Here is a 27,282-nt window from a genome sequence, read left to right as displayed (position 1 = left end):
GTTCAAGGTCTTCGGTAGAGAGGAGCATTCAGTTGTCCATTACAACAAGGCATAGGACTTTTCTCGGATTTCCCTTCCCTGCTACCTGGTGCGTAATAACTAATTGATATGTGTGGAAAAACATACTGACCATCTGAAAGACACAGAAGATTGAGAGGGTTAGGCGTGAAAAACATGCTATTTTGGATGGTAAATAAACAGCGGATTGTGGCATTGTTGTGCTACGAATGAGGTGCAACATTAAACAAATAATAAGAACAATTAAACAACATCGAATGTTTAATGGTTTTCATTTATGTAAATGATGGAAATACGATTTCGGCTTTTTTGCTGTAATAACTTTTCTGTATGAAAGTTATTATCCTCTACATCTTATTTGGCACAACAACTTTAGTCGATCCAAGTCTCTCTAGGCCACTCTATGGTCTATGTACGTTCCATGCGGATGACTGTTACCATGCGGTCCTGGCATTTGTTAAAGCTTGTACGAATCGACAAACCTATCGAACAAGACCTTCTAGCGGCACCAAAACTTTAATAAAAAAAAGTTGATTTAAATTTAAGAGAACATTAACAGCAATGCTCTGCATTAAAGCTGGAATCAAAATGTGAAATGAAGTGATCATAATGAATAAGGTGCATAGCGGTTTACACTCGATGTAAAGTGCTTAGCGGTTTTGGATGCAGTTTCAAATATCTCAAGTAACAAAGCAGAGGTAGTATATTTTAGTTATTTTGGGCTGCTATATGTATGTGTATAGGAGATTTAAAATAGAAATCTAGTAATATCCAACAGTTTCCAAACAGCAGGAAACATAGCTATAGCTTTCATAATATTGAACATTTATTTAAAATGTAGTAAAAGCCTCTTTCCCATTTTTACAACTAGAAGCGATAAAAACAATGTGAGCGGCAATATTGTATGATGTGTAACTTTCTTTCAAGGTTTTAAAGTAGATAAGGGACATGTTAAAGTAGATATGGAAATGTAAGATAAGACGGAAGATCGCGGTTATAGCCCAAATTGCAACCATGGAAAATCACCGAAAACGCAAATCCGAAAAATGAGCTACCCTGAATAGCCTCAAGCTTCGTATTAAATATTGCATGACTATTTGCTTCCAACAATCAGTTGTTTCATTTCTGTGGTCTTATGGAAATTTGTTACATAAATTATACCGATATTTATGTATAACTATTGCCATACGATGTACTCTTTACGTAAACGCAGTTTTTCTTACATTTCTTGAAGTTCAAAGTCATGATATTTTGAACAAATCTATCGAAAGGATTGAATATTGTGTTCTTTAACTTTATTGAATTTAATTATAATAATAACGATTGTGAATAACTAGCTTTCTGTTTAAAAAATTTAGATAAAACATTACTTTCATCATCAATTTCCGAAGAGAAAAGAACTGGTCCTCTAATGAATCAATCAATCACAATATAATACAATGCCAGCCACCAAATAACCATTAACGTTGAATCAGGTGCCTTTTTTCGTTTATTGTGCAAGTATCCCTTCATTTATTTTTCAATTTTCAGACTATTTTAGTAGGAAAATCCAACAATTTTGATAACATCTTACAGTTTCTCGATAAATTTAAAGTAGCAATAGTAAGAAAATGTTGTACATCACCCGATGCTTTAAAACAAATCCAGTAGAGACAGACAAAATCCATACAACATGCTATCGCTATTGGCTTCCCCTGTCTCGTTTGTTTAGGTTTCGCCAGTTCCGCAATCTAAGCCACCACCCACGGTGAGATTAGTTCCGCCAAAATCTTACACACGGCACCACAGGGCACTCGCCCTCTACTACCACGTTGTCCTAGTTTCAAAAAATGATAACAAAAAAAATACATTCCCCCTTCCCTCGTTCAGCTGTTACCGCTCGTACAGCAAGTGCATCGATTTCCGGTTAACTTTAATATCGTACGCCGTTTTACGCCACGTTCACTGCGGACAGATTCTTGAACTGGGTGTCAGGAGCGGGAAGCCAAGGGAAGCCATGTATACGGTGCGGAACGAAACACCACCAATACCATCCCAACCCAGAGAGCGAGAGAGAGAGGGGTCGCGGTTTGAGCCTCAGCTCACGGCGTGCCATTTATCCTTTCGGCTCGGCGTCAAACATACGCGGCGTAAAGCGCTGGCGGTGGCAAAGGGACAGGGCAAGGAACTCAAATATGTTGCCTGTCTGTCCTGTCCGTCCGGTGTCTGCTGTCGGTCCCCTCCCAGGAGCCGGGTGTGCTGATGATAGAGGGCAAAATAATTCATCGCAGTGCGCGTCGGACGTGGCGACGTGATCCCTACTCTTCTGGTGCATGTCTTTTGTTACGCTGATGCGATTAGCATAAAAATGGTCACTGGTATGTGCATGCATAATTAGGATTCTTTGGGCGCGGGATGCGTCAGCCGGGCAATAAAAATAATAATAACCAAGAAGAAGATGCGGCATTGTTGCGTCAGGACCTTCGTTCGATCAGAAGCATTTACTTTGTTTTACTATTTTTTTGCACAAGTGTGTGTGCGTTGCAAGCCACGCCAAACAAACCACCACTGACAGGGGAAGCTCATCATCATCATCATTCTACTGTCATTCTATTCTACCATCAACTCTACGGCTCCGTCGTTGGCCGAGAGGCGTAATTGTTTATGATCGATTAGTTCCGGCACTGTCAATGGTAGGCACACTTCCCCTTGGCCCTTTCGTCAAAGGGTGCTAAACTGTGAAAGCTAATCGGATAAATCCATCAAACGAACACCCGACCCACAGTATTGGAAGGGTGTAATGTGGCGCCGGACGAAAATCAGTCACCAAACTCCGGCACAGGTGTCTTTGGCTGCTTAGGCGACTGTTAAATCCGATCATAACACTGCCAAGGCACGCCAGCGCAGTATGTTTTCTCTTCTTTTCATTTTACCCCGGCCCACCAAATGGCACTGTATTTTGAAGGCGAGCCTAGTCACGGACACCGAACTCCGTAACATTTGTTAGTTTGGTATCCTGCTGCTGATAGCATTAACGCTTATAATCTGGCATGTTTTCATTGCCGGTGCTATTGATCCCTGACTTTTGGACAGACAGTGCAACAAAGCAACAAATGATGCTCGAAGTGCTCGAATCAACCATCAACTAGCTACAGATGCGCAATGGCTGTAAAGAAGCATGTGTTTGGATAATTGTTGTGGATATTAGGATCATTTCAGTAAAGTAGCTCCTAATTTAACAATACAGATACGTTTGAAGTTCAAATTATATTTTTTGTAGTTTTAAATCTTCTTCTTACCACGGCAGTCGGATAGTCAGTCCTCGCTAGGGAGGGACGGTCCATATAAGGCTTGAATCCATGACGGGCATGCTATTAAGTCGTACCAGTTGACGACTATACTACGCGACTGCTCCGTAGCTTTAAGCCTATTCAAAGTATTTTATACAACATGATAAACAATACCACAATCTCTTTCGTATCAAATCTATGATGATCCAATTGACTATAAACTTTGGAACAAGAACGTTTCTCCTGGTAAATGCTTACAAGATACACTGATACGGATACAATTCAACACTCACATTTGCCTTTGAACTCGGCGAGCCTTTGTGATCTCGTATAGGTTTCCTTCTTTCCATAATATGCTCCTCTTTATGTCGCAGATGCAACATATTCACTGTCTCTGATCCTAGTCATTGTTCTGTTATGTTGGAAAGCTTAATAACTATACCTGGGCAGTATGAATTTGCATGTTCTCGGTTTGGTTCTGGTTTTGATCACAGAAAAAAGGAAACCTTGTGCTAATGAAAATCTAGAACTTTGTTATAGTAGTGATAGTTCTAGTGATATTCCTTTAGATTCTGGGTCCATTTTTGAGTACATTTTATTACAGTAATTCTTTATCAATTATCAGAATCCTTTATGAAAGTTTGAATAGAAAAAGGGTTAGAATTTATTGGAAAATTTAGCCATAAGTGTAAACAGTAACTATTGCAATAGTTTAATATTCTGTTGATCCTTTTCTAGTTTAAAGTTACAAACTCTTCAAATGCAATAGAAATGTCTGAGATACAATAACATTGCTCAATGTGCTACGAACCTTTCCTCATCAGCTCTCTACCCACAAAAATGCCACTATCAAATGTTGCTCAATTCAATGTTACCTTTCTATAGCCCCTTCAGTAAACACTTTACCTGTGGCCGTTTGAAGTAAGCCTTCTGTGTAATGTATATGCATATTCGACTGCCACTGCCGTATGCAGCATTGTAGCAGCGCGCAGTGCCGGTACCGTATCATGCCAAGTTTTCCGTGCTCCAAGGATCGTGTTTTACCACTCAACCACAGTATCACTTAAATTACAGTCAATTGCACAGTGAGTGCACGTGTGCACGGCACTTGCAGCAGTCGTTCCGTTGCAGTCGCAAATGGCAGTGCTATCCCGATGCACTCATGCAGCTAGAGCACCGCGCAAGGATGGATGGATGGATCACAGGAAATTTTCATAACATCACTTGAGCAACATTGTAATGTCAATAAAATGCAAAACCTGAGCATCCCTTGCGTACGTACCCAGCGAATGCGGATGGAGCGGTGAAACGGGCGACACGTACGTACCTCGGCACACTCGGAATCGCTCGCCTTTCACTCTCGGTGCAAAATGCGTACACGCACACACCGGCCCGCCGGCTTACGGTTACGGTGAAAAGTGCAATTTTAAAACAAATAACTTTATTCCCGGTACACCCTGTCGACACATTCTGGGGTGGGGTGGAAATGTTAAACGCAACCATAACGACCAACACGGCCCGTTCTGGTTCTGGATGTGGGGAGTGGACGAAGCGATGGTCAGTTTACAGGAGCTGCAAACACAGGGATATTGAGGGGTGTTGCGTTGGTTGGTTGGTTGGATCGCATAATATCGTTCGCAGGTGCAACAAACGTGTAAATATGCAGCCTCCAACACAACACCGGGATCGTTTGATGTGCACGTGCAAGAAGCACCAAGAAGCTGGCACCGGTCGACGGTTGGAGGGTTTTTGATTAAAATTAATTTTTCCCTTTTTACACTGATTACGGATCGGATGGTCGTCTTATGGATCAGGGCCGTCCGAGTGCGACATAACACACAGCAGGGGCACATCGGAAGACTTTTGTGGGGTTCTTTGGAACGTTTGGAGCATCAGCAAAAGATGGGGAAGAGAGGAGAGACGATTTCGAGGGACAAAATTACCAATCCCACCCGTGCTGGCTGCCATGCCTGAACTGGGCTGAAGATGTTAGAGGAGTCACCGTGCGACGAGATGTTGTTGTTAGAGGGTTGCTGGAAAACACAAACAACACGACCGGCATGATCACTATTGGAGCGCAAGATTCGAATAATTTGATAAATTTACATAAAACTCGTACAGCGGCTGCTCTATTTTGCACTATGGGAATGGTTGTGTTGGTTTTGACGCGTATACCATTTTATTTTATTCGTATCTTGAGTACGTGTATGAGCAGTTTGGCACAAAATAAGATATTTTAAAATTAATATCGCACAACCAAAATTTCAATTTTGTACATTGGTTAATTTATTTTTATATTAATTTTTGTTGTGCTGCAATTCATTTGTTTCAATGGTAAATATATAAAGTTTTCTTATACCTGGTTAATTTTTTAATTTGATGTATTGTTGAGTTTTGTTTTATATAAAATTTGAGGTATTGTTATTGCTACTAAGTTGTACACAAAACTTGTTAAAAGACGTACATAAGTGAATCAATCTTACTGAAATATAATTACGAAGAAAGGATACACGGTCTAGCCGTCAAGAAGAAAATCCACTCAATTCTACTAAATTCTACTAAACAGATTTTCAACTATTTCGTACCATACACTTCCCCTTTAGTACCCGATGTTTGCTCCCTGCGTCATTACAGTTGTTTCGTCAGTTTCGTAAAGTGTAATTTTCCCAAAAACCTGTTCCACGCGCACCAAAAACTCGCTGCTTTACATCGAATCCGGGCCAAGTTTTCGGACAAACAAATGTCAAAAGATGATGAGGACTCTGATTTCCTATTTCATTTGTCCCGCCAATACCCACGATTGACACGGAAAACGGTTCGAAATGAACCGGGGTGGAAAACCATCATCCACCTTCTCCGTCATGACCTTCTGGCGATAGCAGTGTTTGCCTTCGGGTTGACTGCCTGCTTGCTCGTTTGCTTACATAGCCTCTTTTTCCTTCTATTTGCGCTGAGCAAATAACATTTCCCGCCTGGGTCGCTTTTCCGTCCGACCGCTTGCCCGCCGTCGCCGTAATCGAACCCACTGAACGTGCTCTCTGATAGGCCTCGTACGATGGGCTCTGAACAGCAAACAACAGTTCCCATTGACGTGCTGGGAGAAAAACATATTATAACGCAACATTACCTAAACCCTTCTCTCCTCTCTCATCTGTTTCAGTTCCCATCGAGTCAAAGTGCAGCGCTGGGCAGCCGGAACCAGATACGGGCGGTTCGTTGACGAACAACGAACACGCGAACGGTACGAACGGTGTAAACATCGGTGCGAATGTTACCGCTGGCAACACGGCTACACCGGGCCCTGGCATGATCCCTGGTAGCAATAGTAGCTGCAGTGCAAAAACACCAATTACAACGACCGGCACACCCACGCTCCAGCCGTCGGTGCCACGCTCCTCGCAGCAAGCGTACACGACTACCGGTGGCAGTGTGACGGCCGCCACGCTGGCCGAAGGACAGCGGCTTCTCCTCGCCGCTGTAATGACGGCGGGAAGCGGCAACGGTGAGATCGGAGCGCAGCAGCAGCACGGCGATGGTTCCGGTGGTGACGGGCCCGAACACCTGGCCGGGCTGCTGGGTACGTCCCTGTGCGGGCAGTGCTGTGGTCCGATCTGCGATCGCTACATCATGAAGGTGGTTGACATTACCTACCACGAACGATGCCTTCAGTGCACCTCCTGCTCGATCCGGCTCATGCATTCCTGCTTTATGCGCGACGGCAAGCTGTACTGTCGCTTCGACTATGAACGGTGAGTGTAATTTTTGCTTCCTTTTGTGTAAATCCTCCAAGTGTAGAGGACGGTGGGAGGATACGTGTACTGACAGGACATTGTGGGCTCTGTCGATCTAACAACCACCATGTTTCGGTGTGTGATTAGTACACACACACACATACACAACTTTTAGAACATCAAACCCGAAACGGTGTATGTGTGTGGGGGGAGGACCCGTGTTTGATGCTCGTGTCATGTGTTACGGGCAGACAAACATAAAATTAACCACAAAATAGACCGTCGACCTTTATGGTTATGGAGCTGTGGGAGAGGACAAACTTAGGTACGTACTATCCATCACTAGACGTGCGCTGGAATGAGGAGCAAATGGATGTTTTGTGGGTTGTGTTACTCCATAGTTTACAAGCTTATTAAACATCGTTCAACTCGTAGTTCCCCTGGAGATAGAACGCTTGAGAGGATAAATTTTAATTCATTGGGATTTACAGTTAAAACGAAATGGTTACTCTATGCAAGTTGCTACAATATGAATCCTCAATCATAAAAATAAATATTAAAAGTTGGCTGCACTTTTTCGCTTATAGTGTTTCCTCCAAGTAGCAAAAGCTACGTAATACCATTAATACAGTCGTTGCCACCTAATATTGGCTCTAAAGCATAATTTTTTTATCAATGTTTGACTCTTTAGGGCCTATTTTTGCCTGTAAGGCATTCAGTTTATACTCTTGTTGGAATCATGATATTTTGTTAAGGTTTTTGAGCAGATTTTTACGAATTGCAATTTTAAATCACATAAACAATACAATTGCCGTGTAATTTGATTGTTTGCACCTGAAAATACATGAAAAATACATGGCATCATAATTATTTTATTTTAAATTCTCTCAATGAAATTATTCAATACTTAACTTTATTGAATTCAAACTTAGTTTCAATAATTTCAGCTGTTGTTGAAACATGTTCTGACACACAGTTTCAGAAATTACTTATTAACATAATTATTAGTTAAAAATTGATGCGCACTGTCCAAAATTGATGGCTTTGAGACAAAACTTGTGACACGCTGTCAAAAATTAGTGCCTTTGGGACAACAATATGTGGCGTTAGAGTCAAAATTTAGCGACAACAGCTGTAATCATTCAAATGCTACTAAAAGGAAGCAAATCAATGAAGGGGGAAGCAAATTTCGGACCCTTGTTAGCCTTATAGAACTTCGAAAAAATATAAAAGATTTGTAAATTTTCATTATCCCATTATGTTTCTTTTTCGATAAAGGCTTTTCAAACAAAGTTTGTTGTTGACAAAAATGATAGTGATCGAATTAGAAGGGCTCTGATAGATTTCAAAGTGATTTACAATATTCGTTAAAAAAAAACACGTTCAAACGTTTGAAAATGAATTGAAAGGATTGGGGATGTTTTTACTCTTTCAGCTGTATTTTTTGTTTGTATGCATACTGGAATTGATTATTTATCAGAAGTTCTTCATATCGGCAGATTCTAGAGCATGTCAAAAATTTTGCTTTCAAAATTTCCGAAAAAGTCTCGCGAAACTAAAAACTTATCACTTTTCCACTGAAAGACCCCATGCACAATTCTGTCCATTTCGATAACTATCTGTGTGGGCTATAAATTCACGATCTGTCAGAGCGATTGCGTGTGTGTGTCTGTTTTTTTTTTAATCTATACAACTGAAATACTCTAGATAAAATCAAATGAAATGCTTTTCATGCAAAGCAACTGTGGCACCATACCAACAGATCACCGCCCGAGAAGAAAATCTAATTAATCGAACACAAGTGGTTTCGAAATGTGGAATATTTTTACCAGCTATCTGGGGCATACCCACCATTCCCCAACCGGGGATGGCGTTCGCATGAATCACAGAGCCGAAACGTTCCAATCAGAATGTCAACGATTTGCATTGCAGGACATTACACTCATTTTGTGAAAGCGCACACAAACCTACCTCGATTCTGGTCCTGATGAATGAATTGTCCGCTTGTGCCTCAGTTAGCGCACAAGAAATACGACGCCATTTTTCACAGCACTTTTTTTCTCTTCTCCTCAATTCCCAACTTCCCACCACCAACGGCAAAAACACACAGTTTTTGGGTTTATTTTTTGTTTTGTTTTACGATTGCACAAGAGATAGAGGTTTTATTTTCTTTTCATCGCCAATTCCCTTTACTCTGCTGCTCCCTTGCAGTCGTCGTGCTATCGGCTAGAAGCACCACACATAAAAATGTCTTCATCCCCGATACATGGCAGCAGTTTGCGTGCAAAGTATTTGGAGCAGCTTGGAAATCCGGCCAGCCGGAACCGAAGCGAACGAACGACACCGATTCCACCACGCCGTTTCTCTGGGACGGAAAAATGGCTCTTCAAGATAGAACAAACAAATAAATTTGAAGATTTTATTGTTATACTTGTTTCGCTTCCTTCCCGTGTCGTCCTTAAGGCTTTTGATTCTTTAATCTTTGCTCCGGCGTGATGTTGGCAGCAGGAAAACCGGCGACATTTCGGGTGAAGTCATGTAGACATCGTTTACAATCGCTCGTCACACCCAGCACAAGCACCACTCTTTCCAGCGCAGCGAATGAATCCTTGCCGTGTCGGAATCTGCTCCTTTGTGCCAGCAAACGAAATCCATCCCCAGCATCATCAAGCCGGCTACGGGTTTTGCCGGCTTGTTTTCTCGATGAAGAAAGGCAAACACGACGACGCCCGACGATACACTCCATTTTATTATTGTCTTTTGCCGTTTGCCTAGAAATGAAACGTTTCTTGGTACGTTTTAACCCCCGCCAGAAGGATCACAAACGCTGGTTCCTCTCTCCTCCCCCCCTCCCCACTCCCCACCGCTATCCCTTTACAATGGTGGAACGGTTTCCATCGAGTTTTCCATTCATGCGCATGTGTGCGACAGTTAAAGAGTGGGATGGGGAAGCGTATTCGCGTAGGGAGTGGGCGCAATAAGCAGCAGGATGGGAGCATATCCTGAACGGATTTGGATTGAAAGGGCGTAAAATGTCAGTGAAATAAAATGGAGCGTATTTTAACATGAGCTTCTCAAGAAATCAGCATAGATTTGTATAAAATCAAGTTTTTTTTGGTTACTAAACGTTGTGCAATGTAATCTAATGTTTTGCTCAACGATATGGGATACATTAACATTTTCTGCATATATTTGACCTTGTTACAAGTACAGAAGTTATACCATCAAATAAGATGCCGATAAAAGTTGTTCCTTGTTACTCTAGTTGTCACTCTAGTCAGGGCATTAAATAAACACCCAAACTGCCCTTGGACACAAATACACAAATAATCACAAACTAAGAAATGAGGCAACCCTAAGTAAAGAGAAGAATAATATTGAACACAATGTTGAATGTCCTTTGCCTTTTTTAAACACGAAAAAGATATTATGGTTTATTTATATAAATTTGTTGCAAGACAAGACAAGAAAAGATATTATGGTTTATTTATATAAATTTGTTGAAAGACAATATTCTATACCCTCGTTAGGTTTCCTACCATTTGGCGCTTAAACTAGATACTTGTTACACGAGATGCTTATAATTCGTTAGAACGAATCAGCAAGCTGTTCTTCTTAATGTTGTACATGGCATTTAAGTCTTATTCATTGAGATCAACTCTCTATGGGAAAAATAGCGATAATAATTTAAGTTGGTTTTTGTTGTTTGAACCGTTTTATATGTTGCTTTATTAGCAGTTGTCGTTGTCGTCGTATAATATTATTGTTTAAGTTATTTTGAAATATACAAGGTTTCCAACGATTTATTGTTTGGTTCCCATAAATGTTTGGTTATTTCCCATATTTTTTTTGTACGTTCCCACGATTTTTTGGCAGTTTCCCAGAATATTTTGATCCAATTGTATTGATATCCAATCGGACGATACCAATAAATTATGGGAACGAACCAAAAATCTATGGGATGCGATGAATAAATCGTGAGACGATGAATTATGGGAACTGACCAATAAATCGTGGGAAACCCTGTAATACTTTGAATCTCGCATGATCACTAAAGTTTAAATGCAACAGACATTGTTTTGAGTAATTTATCATTTGCTAGGTTAATCGGACTCTTTTAAAGCTATGGTACTATTACATAGCTTCTTACCGTAGAGGTGAATGGATAGATTCTGGGGCAGATCATCCAGCACGGTAACTAATCGGCCGCTTAAGACCCAATAGCCCCGGAATTGCTGAGGAGCTCTGAAAAAAAGCTCCCGCAATATGTATTCTCCGATTGAGTATTCCTTTATCAAGCTTCGCGATGGAAACTATAGCAGGGCTTATATGAGTATGACAGACTCTACTCATGTTAACCCGCCTTTGGGTAAACATTGCCAAAATCATCCCATTTATTGAAACATTATAGCATTTCAACAATAAATGAATGTAATTAAGGGATACATTTATTAAATGAGGCATTTTTCTTTACATTAATCCAAGAGCTTAGTCTATTTTGAAATAGCGTATCGATTTTCTTTAAATTCTAGCGACAATATTTAAAACAAAACAAATCAGTTTATACAGTGTATACTACTGTACCAGCTGTTCTTTGTGCTTTGTGTTCTGCACCTCTGCGTAAAACTAATTTCGATTGTAAAGATTAAGCTTTTTTATCTAAAAACGAATTATTTAAAAAAAATCCAACAAAGGGGCCCTTCACGATTCTAGTCATTTTTTTGTATGGAGTTTGACAGTTGGAGGCTGAAATTATGTCAACACACCATACAAAACCACACACAAAACTAGTCTGCGATTTTCAGTCTAGATTATTTCAGCCTCAAAACTAGCATTAGATTCGAGTGCCAGCTCAAATAATTGGCAAAACAAGGTGGTGATTTCATTTATCCCAAGCTGCATTAAAGAGATCAGGTCATGGAATCTAGAATCAAAGAGTATGTAGTCCAGGTGGTCTCATAGCATGTTTTTCATAACCAAATTTGAATATCACTTTTTGACAGGATGACTGAAAACTTTTGTTCAAACTAGCTTTCTGGAGGTTTGACGAATACACAAAATACTCTTAAAATCTTCATTCAGAAGCAGAAGCGATAAAAATCTGCCTTCTAAATTCATACACCTTAGGATAAGCCCACCTGTACATTATACCCACTTAGATAGTTGCTCGAAAACTGCGAAATTTTAGCCTACGAACTTAAAACGGATAGGGTCACAAATTTAGAGTTTGATCTCTTGGACAATGTTGTTTATCGAAATGTTGTGCATTAATGCACACTAGCATATTACCCCGTCAACTGCTAAGTTGCTAACAACTTATAGAAAGAGTAGTTCTTTTTTTCTCTTTTTTCGTTTAAACAAATCCTGAAATCTGGTTAGTAAACGGATGATTCCGCTTATGTTAGAAGGAACCACATGTTTTTAGGAAGTGGCATTGAGCCCCTACCAAATCACAACTCGCTTTGCAATGGTACCGCATACAACCCGCAAGGGTTCATAACTCGTACCTTTATTTAACAATTGTGAGCAACCCTCGGTGCATATTCTGCACTTACGCTGTACGATCTTCATACCACACGACTGAAGAAGAGAAACGAAAATAGAACAGGGGACGCCGGAAAGAGAAAATATGTATGTGTGTATTGTTTGGTGAATATGATAGATTGAATTTTAATGGCAATCCCAATGTGGTGTAAAATAAATTATGGGCAATTTGTCAATTCTTACGTGCGCGGTACGTGAACCTAGGACAACGAAGGATACCGCGCAGCAAGAAGGATTGATTCATCGTTTTCCTACACCATGTCCAGCATCGTTGAGCCGTGGCAAGTTTACAAACCCACATTGAGCCATTGGCAGTGCACGTGGATAACAGTAGGGGAAAGGGCTAACGCAAGCAACACACAACACCGCATACACCATAACGCAGTACAGTGAAACGTTGAACAGGCAGGCGATAAATGTTCCAATCGGGGTTTGATCGTTGTCCTCTCTACAACGGCAATGATAGTACACTATTTGGGGTTTGCTATTTTTTCGTTTAACTCTTTTCTTGTCATCGCAGCATGACTAGTTTGTTTCATTCTTTTTTGCATTTACGCGTGGATTGTCGGTAAAATGTCTGTATTCCGTTTGTTTTTTTTGTTGTGTGAATGAAAATACCAAAAAGCGAAAGGGTAACCGTCTATGGTTTGCAATAAAATCGATCATCATTCATCTAACAAACGGAAGGTGGTGTTGTAACAATGCATTGTTGTTTCGGCGATTTATATTGAATTTTTATAGAATGAACCACACAGAATGATGAATCCAGGAAAAAATAGTCAACTTTTTGGAATCATTTTTCACATGTAGAATAAAAAAAGGCTGTATGTACGATAATTTACCATAAATGGTTCAACCAATTTACATTTCCTCTCAATACTGGTTGAACCAACATGGTTCATCACTCCCGACAACTTCCTCCATCCCATCAATTCGCTCCGTTATAAGCATTCAAAGCGTCGTTAGCAGCAAACGAATCGTTTTAAATGGCTAAGAATTGATAACAACAAACCGTGAAATAAACGACCTTAAAGGTTTTCCCCTTTCCGGACTACTCAGTCCCCTTCTTCTCCGGTCGCATTGATAACGCCATACCGGAAGCGAAAGTTTTGCAATGATAATCTAAAATCGTTTAGCTAAAATCTGTGCCGCCGTTACCCGCCCCCACCGCAGCTCGCTTACCCGTACTTTACCCCTTAACTCTCCCGCAGACTGTACGGCCGGAACAGATGCCTCGGATGTGGTGAGAAGATTGGTGCCGACGAGCTGGTAATGCGCGCCCTGGATAATGTGTTCCATCTGAAGTGCTTCATCTGCGTCGTCTGTGGCGTGCGGCTGCAGAAGGGCGATCAGTACGTCATCAAGCAGAGTCAGCTGTTCTGCCGGCCCGACTATGAAAAGGAGGTGGAAATGTTCCAGGGCTACAGCTACGGTAGGTGGACGACGACGGGAGGGTGGCATAATCGCGTTCGCGTCTAATGTTCGGAGCTAATGGCAAAACGATCTCCTCCTGCTTTCTCTTTGGCCTCTTGCGGGGTTGCGGCAGATGATTACTGCTGTGATGACATGTTCCAGACACGCATCGACGGTCGCCGCGGGCCGAAACGACCCCGGACCATTCTAACGACGCAACAGCGCCGCGCCTTTAAGGCTTCGTTCGACATATCACCCAAACCGTGTCGGAAAATTCGCGAAGGATTAGCAAAGGATACTGGACTGAGTATAAGGATAGTACAGGTAAGGCAGGTGTTTTGGGGTTGTTTTGGGGAATAACTGGAGCTGAATTTATCCGGTAAACAGCGACGCTGATAAACAACTTCCATGTGTGACATCATCTTGAAACTTATCCAGTTTATTCTACTATTTGTTCTTTTATCCTTCTAAATGACAGGTATGGTTCCAAAACCAGCGCGCCAAGATGAAGAAAATCCAAAAGAAACAGCTCAAGGAGGGTGGCAAAAGCTCACACCATGGCGGAGGCAACGGCAGCTCGGGCGGCAACAAAAACCACAACGGCAACGGTAAAGGGAACGATTCTCAGGAAGAGCTGTCAGATAACGAGAGTGCTGTCGGTGGTAAATTATCGCTTCGCATCAAAGACGAAAACTCGAGTAAGTGTACGAATTGTTTTGCTCGCTCTCTCTCTCTCTCTCTCTCCGCCCCGGAAAGCAGGGCGGAAGAAGTCAATTTTTCACATCGACAACTTCGAGTTGGTTTGCCACATCCGTACAAAGAATCTCACCACCGGCTCACACCCCGGCTCAACTCCTTCAGTATCAGTAAACAGGAAAGTCAACTTCAAATGTCTCTAGAAAACGGATCACCCCGGCTATGGGGAAAACAACCAGATGGAGCTGGAATTTGTACCTTAGCACCTCCGCATCTAGTTACACCACATTTGCATTTTTACCTTTCCATGGCTTTCCCAAAACCTGCCAACCTGCCGAGTGCCAAAAGACCTTTCCACTGTGCCACAGTGTCGGCACAGGCATATTTCAAACACCCACAACGTTTAACACTTTCTCGCAGGCACAAACATAGAGATCAACACCCATACCAAGAGTGCTAGCCTTTCTCCTTCTGCTACTGTGCAAAGTCGCATGGTGAAAGGCGGCTGGGCTTACTCCCTCGAAGGGTGGCTTTTCAATGAGCTTCCAAAAATATCATAACAGTCGTGACAACCGTCGTCGCCCGTGGTTTAAGTTAACCGGGCGTATCCACCCTTTTCGACGCGGAAGAACGACGGGTGACGGTGTCAAATATTCCATTCCAACATTTCCCATTGCCACAGTTCGCAGTGGCTACGTATTTTACACCGAAAAGGTGTCGAATAGGAGGGTGGTGAGGATTTTTGGCACCGCTTTAGACTAAGTTTATCCTTTCACTGTCACTTACCTTTGAACTTCAGGGTTGCCGTCGTTCAATCCTTCGGTAGTCTTTGGTTCAGAGAAACTATTGGCAAGAACTTTGCAGGTGATTTCAAATTTGTTGATGCGTCACATAGATCTTCAAAGATATCTTTTGTTTCGATTTATACAGTCTTGTTACGATACAGACGATTATTTACTTACTTATCCGGCGCTACAACCGCTTTGCGGTCTCGGCCTGCCTCAGGAGTGTCCGAAACCGCTCACGGTCTCGCGCCTTCGTCTCATTGCGTAGGGTCGGTATCGTTGAATCCGTTTCGAAAATTCCTTTGACTTTCTGTAGTCAATTGAATTCAGACGATTACGATAGAAAATAATAGTACCAGGAACATTCGCACATCATATAATTCTGTCTATGTAATATTCGTGTACAAATGTTCTAATATTTTTGAATATTAGTTGTGTTTTTAGTTTTCTTATATTTAAATTCTGTATAGTTTTCTAATATTCAATTTTAGTTCTTTTTAATTGTAGAAACTGAAATGTATTCCCAGAATTTCAAATTATTTGTTTTAACCTTTTCCAATTCAATCGGTACGCATGACAGGCTCTCGCGAGCCGCGTGTCAGGCTCTCTAGGGGCGCCTTGGACCTATAGGCCTTAGTTTGGATGCCTCTGGTCTATTGTATGACCAGATACCCATCGTGAGTTCAAGTTTCGTATAGATAGACTATCCTGCAAAGAGTAAAGCAATTAGCAACAGAAAACGAAACCATCACGCATTACAAGCAGTTTGGAACAGGGATAAGTTCATGTGTAATCGAAGCTGAAGTAGCAGAAATACATATGCTACCTTCAGTTTTAAATAAAACGAAAGTAGAGCATATTTGCAAACATTGTGTTAATGCCATGGTGTAACTATTGAACACAACATTTCAATTACTCTATTTGTGAAGTCCTTTGGGAAACATCTTAGTTTAAACTAGCTTGTTCGTGATAAATCGCTACTCATAACTATCTAATGTTTTGTCAATGTTGTCTTGTAATAACTCAAAAGTGTAACTTCAACAAACAAGATGAAATCGTTTCGTTGCAACGCTTAAATTTATTCCTCAAACTACGCTCAACATCTTCTCAACAGGGTCAAACAATTATCTGCACGATAGCTGCAGTGACAACGAAGGCACAGTTACCGACAACGATGGCGGCCCGTACGGTGGCACTGCAGCCCGCCTTGGTCTTGGCGGCTCGGACCCATACAAGATCGTGAAGGAAGAGCTGGATCTCGAGGACGACTACTTTCGCATGGCCATGTCTACACCCAACCACATTCACCACCATCATCACCATCCCAACCACCAACAACAACAACAACAACACCACCCTCACCATCATCCGCAAGCACCGGTCAGCAGTGGCCGGTTCGGTGGGAAATCCTTTGCAAATGGTAAGCAATCCAAACAGTAGCAAAACAACTTTCGGTTCCGGTTGCCCACACAATTATTCCTAAATTTGTCGACCACAATCACCTGCACTTTGTCATTGCGCTATTCCAGCGGGACGTTGCTGATAGGGTGAGGGGAAGGTGTACAATAATGCAAACAAAACATATCCCCACTCGCATGACTTTCAATCCCCAGATCCACACACAACAACAACAGGTAGCTCTGAATGGGAAGTGAAAAAACACACCGCTTTTTACGCCTAACTTTGTTTTTGCGATCGTTTGTTGTGTGTGTGTGTGTGTGTGTGTGTGTGTGTGTGTGTGTGTGTGTGTGTGTGTTTGCGAGGGATTTTTCACAAAACTTTATCCACACCGGGCTTTCACTTTCACGTGCCCGAATGTCCTTTTGCTCTCGCCACATGAGCCGCATCAGCGGGTTGGCTTATGATGATGGTCGCAGTATTATGGAGAACACTGAAGGGAAGAATAAAAATAGCAGCTACAAAAAATCGGCGAAATAAAGCAACACTACATGTCCAACTTTTCGACATACATACGCACATGGTGCTGTGAAAGTAAGCGAGGTGTTAGTGGTTTAACCGTAAACAGTGTCGCAACAAACGAGCGAACACAAACATAAACTACCTTTGGTGACAAAGGAAAAAAACAAACACAATTTCACCCCTCCCCGTACGTGTGTGTGATGTGTTAAAATGTGTCTTCGCTTTGCTTCATAGGAGGTCATCTTGGGTGGAATACATGGGAAATGTATATAGCAGTTAGGCTGTTCTTAGTTGTTCTTAGCACTTAAATTTTTAAGTCGTTTATTATAAGAATTACTTTTAACGCTACCATTTAAGCGTTTACAGCGAACAGTAATTATCCGCAACATGCAGTACTTTTTATACTTTGGTACGTAGCACGCAACTACTTTTCTTTTGACAGTTTGATATGTATTTTTACAATTATTTTAAAGTGTTGTTGTAATTCATGAATTTGTCAATTTTTTTTAATAATTTTATTTATGCCAGATTTTTAGCCTTTTCCATAATTGTTAAATGAAATTAATATTTTATTTAATAATGAATGAAAATCGTAAAAGAAATGATGATTTATTGGTTTTAACTTTTTTGCACAGATGTGAAATCTTTTACCGAATCCCGAATCGACAGTATAAATCGTTTATCCTAAGAAATTCGCTATACTATATAGGTTGAGATAAGCTAGATAGCGGGGTTTTTGCAGTAGCATGAAATTAATGAGGCCAATGATGTGTATATTTCACAAAAAAAAAACATTTTGCTGCAGTTTCTTTATGCATCCATCAGTGCGCACTCTATCCACTAGTAAATCCCAGCTATTTACAAATTTACGAACATTCACGATTCTAGCTTTTTGCGCCAAAGCTATCAGCAATCAGAAACAAAGAACATGCAGTATGTTTTGCACAAACCATCGTCTCATGTTCAATCTAAACTTCTAAACCATCCAACCAACGCGGGTAAATCACTTCCATTCACACATCGTAAGCGCGCAAAAACCATTCTATATCTACTTTGCAACCAAAGTGTTTTGCTGATTTCGTGTGCTTTAGCTCCCACACACACACATGAAGGGCAGCGTAAAAGAGTGTGTAAACTTTGAATGCTGTAATACTATAAACCCTCCAACGCATGTATGGTTGGCAAAGCAAACCACAATCGAGCGCTGTTGTGCTGGGCGAAAAAAAAGGCATCGAAGCGAATGGTCTGTGCTGTGCAGTCGTAAACATCGTAATGCCGGTGGATTATGAGAGTTATGTTGCTGCGGATGAACAACCTGCAAACAATTTGGTTTGAACCGGTAGATTGAACGGTTTATTTGTTTTCAGTATTTATGCGCGTCTGTCTGTGTGTTTGTTAGCAGCAAAGTTGCATGTTTTCTGGAAAGTGGATGCTTTTTTATTTGTTTCCTTTTTTACTTCATGTTGAATTTAACATTCATCTGCGTGTTGGAATAGCAATTTCGAAACGATTTGCTATGAAATTTCTGTAAGCACAAATGTTTTAAAAACAGACCCAGAATTGTGATGCAGATTCCAAACATGGAAATTGTATAACAACTATTGAAGACAGATATAAGCTGCATGAATGATATTTCTTTAAATTAGCTTTGAAATTTGGAGCTAAGATTAAAAAAAACTATAATTTTACACATAAGTTGGCTCTTCATCGCATAAATTTTTAAATTGAAATATAAAATGTTGTTTAATTTATACATTCACATTGTAAATATCAACAGAATTACTTTTTAGATAGTTATGTTTGCTAGTAAACATATTTTTTGCAGCGCATTTGGAAAAGTTTGGAATTTTGTATTTTTGTATTCATTTTTCAAAACTCCAAAATCTATGATCAGGAATACTACCGGAAGTATACTACTGTTTTACTCATCTTGAAAACCAAACCATTAAATAAAATACATTTTTAAGTGGAATGTATGACGTAGGAACGTATGGTGGAACGGTCCACTCGGGGTTTGAACCCATGATGGGCATGTTGTTAAGTCGTACGAGTTGACGACTGTACCACCAGACCGGCCCAAAAGCATAAATATATTGTCTCAAAAAAGACAACTGAGTGAAAAGTATTCGCAAACTACTTATCAAGAAGTTGCAAATTTTAGATCACCAAGTCATGGAATATTTCAAACATATTGCCTTAGGGGACTGTTATTAATTTTAAATTCCTTTAAAAAGTATAATCAAACATTAAACTAGTATGTGTCTTGCCTTTACCATCACAGAACTACGATTTAAAGCTTTAAACACCTGTTTAGCTTAGCCCATTTCCATATCAATTATTACACTTTAATTTGATACTATGTTGGGAGGAAATTAGAACTGAAAGAACCGTTTTTCACGAACCCTAGCTACGACTGTTTGTAGCAACTGAAACTCTTGCAAACGTAAAATTCATTGAATTCTTTTCCAAACTTCTTTGTGTGTGCTTGGTGTTCCCCATTTGAAAGCAAAATATGGCGCCATGCTCGGGGCTTCACGCCAAACCCTAACTGCCGGACGCTTTGTCTGCCTATTCCAAGAATTGATCACATCTTGGCATTTTTTTGTCTTTTCTTTTCTTTCTTTTGGTTCGCTACGATAGAGAAGCGAATTCTTTTGTGTTATCGTGCAAAACGTACAAAAAGAAATCTGAAAGAAAAATCCAAACATCTTCACGGGGTTTTTCGTTTCGTTCATGCTTCGCGAAACCGTCATGGAGACAATTTTCCGCCACTCGAACGCATTCCATTGCTACTGTTACCATTTTTTTTGCTTCATATGCTCGGCCATTGTTGTCTTACTTGAAGCAAGTTTTCCGATCAAACGCGCCTAGCTATCTAAGTTTTCCAGTTGGTGTCACCGTGCAAGAAGGAACGAAAGTTCGTGCTGACGGAGATAAAAACCCGTTGTACAATTCGTGACATTTCCGTCCATATGCTTTCCATCTTAAGAACGACAGTTTTGTGAATCACGGTGCTGGTAGACTACTAAAACCAACAGAAAAACGATCAACAAGAGCACTCAAACAAGAACGCCGGGCATAAGGATGTTCGAAAACTTTTACTTGCTGCTTGTTTGCTGAAGCTGCTAACAAAAAAAAATGTTGATCTTGGGTTTGTTTCAAAGTTTTATTCTGTTTTCCTTATCCCCTTGCATAATAAAGTAAAACAAAAACAGAAAATAAGATTGCAAAAAAAAAACAAGTTGAAAAGTTTTCACCGCCTTAATCGACACCTTAAGGTGCATAATTTACGTGCCAGGAAATTGTTTGGAAGTGTTGATCCGGTCAGGTTTGAGTCTCGTTTCGGAGCGAAAGTGTTTAAATTACAACTTTAAAAGTGTATTGTACACACATTACGTTTAACAAGTTCAGAACATCATTCTGAAGGTTTGTTCATTTAAACTACAACGCTTATCTATATCCTTCTTTGTTTCTCTTTTTAAACATTATTTTAATTATAATGACTAAACAGTGAAATCTCTCTAATGTTTAGTCTCTTCAAGATGAATTGATTGTTTAAGAAAGACAGGTTGTCAGTTGATGTCATGGACACTCCATAGCAAGACGATGATTTTGTTAGCCGTCTCTGAAGCCTTATAGATACTTCACTATAATTATAATTGCCTGTAATGTCTTGAAATAGCTTTTAAGTTGTAGTTTTATTATATTTAAATGTTGGCTCAAACATTGTACCATCTACACTGTGAACCAACATGCTACCTGTACTTCCGATATCACCCAACAAACCGTGGAAAGATAACTATGAAAAAAATCAATAACATTTCCTTACCTTTGGCATACCCCAGCCTCAGTCCTTGCTCATCGCGTTAGCTTTGCTGTTCGGGGCAAAAAAGACCACCAAACCCATCCAATCCACCACCGCCTACTGCGAAGCGCAAACACGAATTTCCCGCGTGGAACAACTTCAGACATCGGACATCCTTCCCGTAGGATTTGGCTACTAACTGCTCTCCCAGTCCGGTCCCAGTGGGTGGTGAACCGTCGCTCGTTTCATGAGCTGCCTTCTTTCTCAAAAAAAAAGCATTCCACTATGCCTTTCCTACATCCCCACACACACACACAAACACACACCGTTTCGCTTCTCTTGAACAAACCCCTTGGTAGGTTCAGAAAAGAATGCTTGCAAAAGAAAATTCCTTCCCATCTCAAAACAGGAAGGGAAACAGGATGGGACGGGAATGATTCGTCCCTTTTTTCTCAATGGGGTTTCTACCATCGACTACAGCTTGAATATGGCGCTGCCCCCCAACTGGTTTGTGTGTTGGCAACGGGATTTTCCTGTATGCGCTGGTTATCGGCAAAAGGATGGCCGCCTCTTTTCCCTTTTCCCTTTGGTGCTACTCGTATTCCGAAGCGTATACACCACATCCTTGAAAAAGCTTTGAAGACGGTAAAGAATAGAAAAGATCCCCAACCGGCGCTTGTACGCTGGAAGATAGAGAGTGAGAGAGGTACAAGAAGAGAAAGAAAGGGAAGTCTTGCGACGCTATTTACCGAAGGTATTAGCAAAGGAATTCATGGCGCGTTTCCACACGATACACACACACACACGCTTGCACAAAGCCACAGACAAACACCTTGCAGCCTGCCGTTTCTTCCGTTGGGGCTGTGGTGGTTTTACCAACGGTGGTCCAAAGCGCCGGCAGATGCTCGGGAAATGGACGAAGATTCATCGTTTTGCAGAAGAAGCTATCGTTTGAAGCAAATCCTACAACATTATTCGTTTCACTGCCGCGCTTCTGGCCATCCTTCCTCCCCGGCAGACTGGCCCGCATTGCTCGTTTTCCATCGGATCGGAGCTTACTCCATCATAAACGAGCTTAAGCCCGTAGGATTTTTGTCCGAGATGTGGTTCCTGCACTCCCTGCCAGCAACGGTGTCGTCGGGCGCCAAAGCCAACGAAGGGAAGGATGATGTTGTGATTTATTAAGTTGCACAGGATTTTCTCACACCAGCCCACCCGTTGTTACTACATCCCATCGGGTGGAATGAAGAAGAAAAAAAGAAAAACTGGCCAAAAACTTAAAGCTGATCGTCGGAGCTCGGTGCGTACAAAAACGAAGATTCACTCGTTTCCCCGTTCGTAAGAAATCGTACGGCTCACCGTAAAAACCCTGTAAGACAAGGGACCATTCCTAACCGTTCTGTGTGTTGATGTGATTTAACACTGTTTGTGGGGTGCTTGCCTTTGCACAAATCGTGATGGTACGTACCCCGGAAGTGTTGTATCACCCACCAAAACCCCGCCGATAATCTGCAGCAAAACCCAACATTTCCTCCTTGGCGGTGGCGCATCTTTTCCGTTGAATGTGAAATAATTTTACACCATCGCAATTCATGTTGATCCCGAAACATTATGAACCATCTTCAGGGAGAGCCCACGTCCACATCGGTATGTGGGAATGTGGCCACATCGTGCTGTTAGCCATACAAATAGTGCCACCAGTAAGGTTGGTTGGTTGAGCCATTCGAGCCAAATTGAATAAATTGGACTGCCTCTGCACAGAGGCAAATGCATCCGGAGGGTTGCCCGTAAACAACAGGTTGTCCTAAAAATAGATCACCAAATATGATTCCGAACAAATGGGTTAGTGCGATAGGGGGTGATGATGGTGAGGCGAGTAAATGATTCTATAAATAAAATTATCCCTGAACCAGTTGCAATATAAATATTATACCGCGCATTATGCATGACGATCATTCCCATTATTTTTGGGGTTTTATTCATTTCTGGATAGATTTGTTCTTATTATTTTTGACAGATATAATTATTTCGTATTGCATGAAAGTGTGATAATAATAACAAAAATATGATATTGTTTATGTAATATTAAGATAGATAAGATCATTTATGACAAACCTATATCTAGATCAACTACAATTATTACGCCAAAAAAGTGTCAAAACATTCATAACGGGGCCACCTATAAAGTTTCCTTCTTATTATTCTACCTAACAACTTGACTCATTTTTTGGCCTTGAGACATGCACTAGTTTGCACAAGCTCTTTAACTGAATGCTTTTTCTACCATGTTATGGTGTCATCAAAAGTGAATTAAATAGATTATGTTCAAATACTTCAGATCCGATCCCACTTTATACCAAGACTGGGGCAATTCAGTGGCGGATTAAGGGTATCGGGGGCCTTAGGCGGTAAGACGAGTTGAGGCCCCCTGTAAATGGTAAATGATGTTCGGGCGGGGGGGGGGTCAATTGATTCGACAGCCTCGGGGCCCCAAAGTCCATCCTTCCGGCCCTTGTCGCTAGTACTCTGTCCATACGGCATACTATAAAATGGCGATCTACGAGGCCCCTAAATCGGCGGGGCCCCAGGCGACCGCCTAGTCCGCCTACCGTTAGATCCGCCACTGGGGCAATTCATTCTTCAATTATTTAGAGTCGATTTGTTCTCATAGCAACCACAAAGCTTTTGCAACATACTTGGCTTTGTGCTTTTATAAAGTGAAGAACAGAACTTATAAAGTGACCAATTTTGACATCTAGGGAGTACAAAGTTACTTAGGAATTGTTGTAATGTTATTGCGCGCAACAATATTGCTCTGAAATATATCTGATCTGAGGTGGTCTATGAATGTTGCTGGCAACATTTAGATTTAACTTTGTATAGCGTCACAAAGTGGGGGAACTAACAGTATCGAGTTTATTTTGTATCATCCCTTTGCTGAATTAAGCGTTGAAATAATAATATATACACCAAAAATTGTACTACTCATAGTTATGCTCAATAGAAAATGTTGCTAGACCAAAATAAAATTGGTTTGAATTTGGTCAGCAACAACGTTGCGCTAGCAGTCAAATCCATACATTTTACCAGCAACAATGTTGCGCGCAACAAGATTAGACCAATGCCTAAGCAACTCATTACTCCCTATCTGCAAATATCCGTAGAAATATCCAAAGTCTATATCAAAGTCTATATAATACAGAGGTCAATGCATAGCTTGATTTTGGTCCACCATGTTTAAAGCTTATTTTTGACAGTTAGATGAAAAAGTGCTTACAAACGATTCCACACAGCCAAACACTTTTTAGAGCCAATTGGGCATTTTATGCACAAAACCTAGAGTAACTATACATTTCCTTCTCATGTACGTGGCATGGATTAGTTTTTTCAGTAGTTCATCAATTAAAAACGACCACAATCAGGAATCTAGCCTTTTAGCTTTTGTCCACCTGAGCTGCACATGATTTCATCCAAATTTTGGGAACTGACCTTGTTATAATCGATGATTGCATTATAATTATATCTTTTTTATGTTCGCCAACTTTTTTAAGTACAAAATTATAAACAAACGTTGTAAAAATGACCAAAAATTCATTGAGACCACTGCATGCACAACAACTAAAACCTCAATGCATGCTCATCTATTGAAGCTTTTTCATCGATCTATCAAAACTTTTTCCACGCTTTTTGATTAAATGTTCTGGATGACTCGACCTCTGTATTATACAGACTTTAAAATATACATCAATCAATACATGGCTACCAAAATTGCATGGCTACCACGGGGTTGTCCCGTGGTACAGTCGTCATCTCGAACGACTCAACAACACGCTCGTCATGGGTTCAAAACTACAATGAACCGTTCCCTCGTAGTAAGGATTGACTATTCAACTGCGTGGTTATGAATTAAGTCTCGAAAGCCTGTATAGGCCGGCATGTCCGCGTAGGTCGTTACGTCAAATATAAGTAGAAAAAGGCTACCAAAATTAGGGCTTAGGAATCACCTGTAGTATATAACCAGTATTATTCACCTCCGTTTTCAAAAGCTGTCACTGGTTCTATTTCCATCACTATCATTCAATTCCTTCGATATTATTCTCAATACATGGGAGGTTTTATTGCAATCGCTTTTTACAGATAATTCTAGTCATATATAAAATAGATGTAAATCAAATATAACATATTAGATCAAAAATCTATTTCAACACTTAAAGTTTCACCAATTTAATAGAACCACTACCCTCATCGAAAATTACAACTTTTTATCAAATTTAACCACATTTCCAACCCTTTGATTTTGCTTATCTATTGCGCTACGAGAACAGAACACCATGGAAATGCAGGTATAAAGACGGAAAACATGACACTCGACACGACACCAATGCTGACCGCGAATGGACCCCCGCTAGACTACGGTGTTTCGCTGCAACAGCTAGCCTCCTCACTGAATGGGGGAACCGAAAATAGGGGTCCGGGTGCTGGGTGCCCAACGCCCCACGATTCCGTCGGTCCCATGGTGAATCCCATCGATCGGCTTTACTCGATGCAGAATTCGTACTTTTGCAACCAGGAAAATCCCATCTCCTGCCCATCAACCCCGACCGGACATCCTGGTACGCCGCCCGGTGGTAATCAACATCGTCCAACGCCCAATGGTTCGGCCTGCCCACAGCAGCAGGCGAATCAGTTGCATCTGCAACACCCGGGATTGCAGCAATCGGCAATGCCACCGCATCATTTCCCCGCACCGTCAAACAGTGGCCCCAACATGGGAGGGATGGGACAGCACATGGTCGGAATGTGCAATCCTTTGTTAGATCAGCATCAGCACCAACAGCTACAACAACAGCAGCAACATCAGCAACAGCAACAACAGCAGCAGCAGCAGCAAGAGAGCGTCATGTAAGAAGGATGAGCTGCAGTGCAGTATACAGTGGAGGCAGTAAATGTTGCAGCAAAAGAGCAAAAATGCAATCAGACAAATGATAATGTGCAAGGTGGACTCAAAGCGGAAATTTCTTTCATTTAAATAAGTGAAAGTTTAGTTACACATAACTTGGAAAGCGCATTGTTGCTTTTTTATCGTTATAATCTATCCAGCCGTAATAACCATTTTGCTTTGCATAAAAACTACCTTTTTTATTCACCCCCGTGCTTTAAGCAAACAGCGCAGTATCCACTGTAAATAAATAAACACCAGCAGTACAGTGCTTTACCTAATCGTATAAACAGCTCTCCGCGTCAAGTGCACAACAGTATCAAATTGTCATCCGTCAATTTGCTGAACCATCCACTGGTGCGTAAAGGGTTGGTAAAGGTGACCACAAGCAAGCAAGCCCAAAGGACATTGATTTCGACATTGACACATCGTAGTGAATCAAGCATATACTGTCAATTATCATGCGGTTGAATAACATCGGTCATTGAGAGGTGACATTGGTGAATGATGGCAACCTTTCATTGCAACAAAACAGTTTGAGGTTTGAGTGAGACGAGTGAAAAAACCGATAAACTATCAACTCTTTCGTGCACCGTGCACCGTTCGATGATGCTAGTGGTGGTAGCTTTTGTACTGAGCTTCATCAAATTACACGCTCATACAGTAAAGTGAATGTAGCAAAATTTAAAGAAAACTGCAATCTGCAAAAAAGAGTTCCGTTCTACGTTCAGTACGATTGATGTGTAATAAGAAAATAACAATCATGTGGTAACTATTCAAACTATCAGACTTTTAATTGTGTTTTTTTTTCTTAACTTTTTTCTTGAAACATTTTAAAAGTTTTCATTCTACAATTTGTGGTAAGTATGCAATACATTTGGAAGCTAGAAAGAACGACAATTGTAGAGCTTGATTTTACTAGTCTTATTCCTGACTTTTATTGCTTTATACACATATTTTATTTCTTTAAATATTTTGATTTAATTTTAAACTTCTAATAAAACAATGACTTAAGTATGGAACAATATGCTACAACAACACGTTGGAATTAATTGTTTTAAGCATAGATATACAATCCGTATTTAAAAAATTACGAAATTTAAAATGAAACAATTATCCTGTAACATGTACACACTCAAAAGTAAATTAGATATTTGTTTTA

General features: G+C 40.8%; 1 protein-coding gene across 1 annotated transcript in view; it reads left to right on the top strand.

Moving 5' to 3' along the window:
- Nucleotides 1-26,909, top strand: part of LOC1274816 (uncharacterized) — a 31,541-nt gene extending 4,632 nt beyond the window's left edge. Inside the window, exons 2-7 of the mRNA XM_061642772.1 lie at nt 6,448-7,036; nt 13,774-13,994; nt 14,109-14,299; nt 14,454-14,673; nt 16,571-16,876; nt 25,507-26,909. Of these exons, the coding sequence (XP_061498756.1) occupies nt 6,448-7,036; nt 13,774-13,994; nt 14,109-14,299; nt 14,454-14,673; nt 16,571-16,876; nt 25,507-26,087 (2,108 nt within the window). The 3' untranslated portion in view covers nt 26,088-26,909. The remainder of the gene's footprint in view (nt 1-6,447; nt 7,037-13,773; nt 13,995-14,108; nt 14,300-14,453; nt 14,674-16,570; nt 16,877-25,506) is intronic.
- Nucleotides 26,910-27,282: the final 373 nt, after the last annotated feature.

Source organism: Anopheles gambiae, chromosome 2 (assembly GCF_943734735.2).
Source record: "Anopheles gambiae chromosome 2, idAnoGambNW_F1_1, whole genome shotgun sequence".
Taxonomy (NCBI): Eukaryota; Metazoa; Arthropoda; class Insecta; order Diptera; family Culicidae; genus Anopheles; species Anopheles gambiae.
Note: the sequence above shows the minus strand (reverse complement) of the source record. Positions and strands in the feature narration are given on the sequence as shown.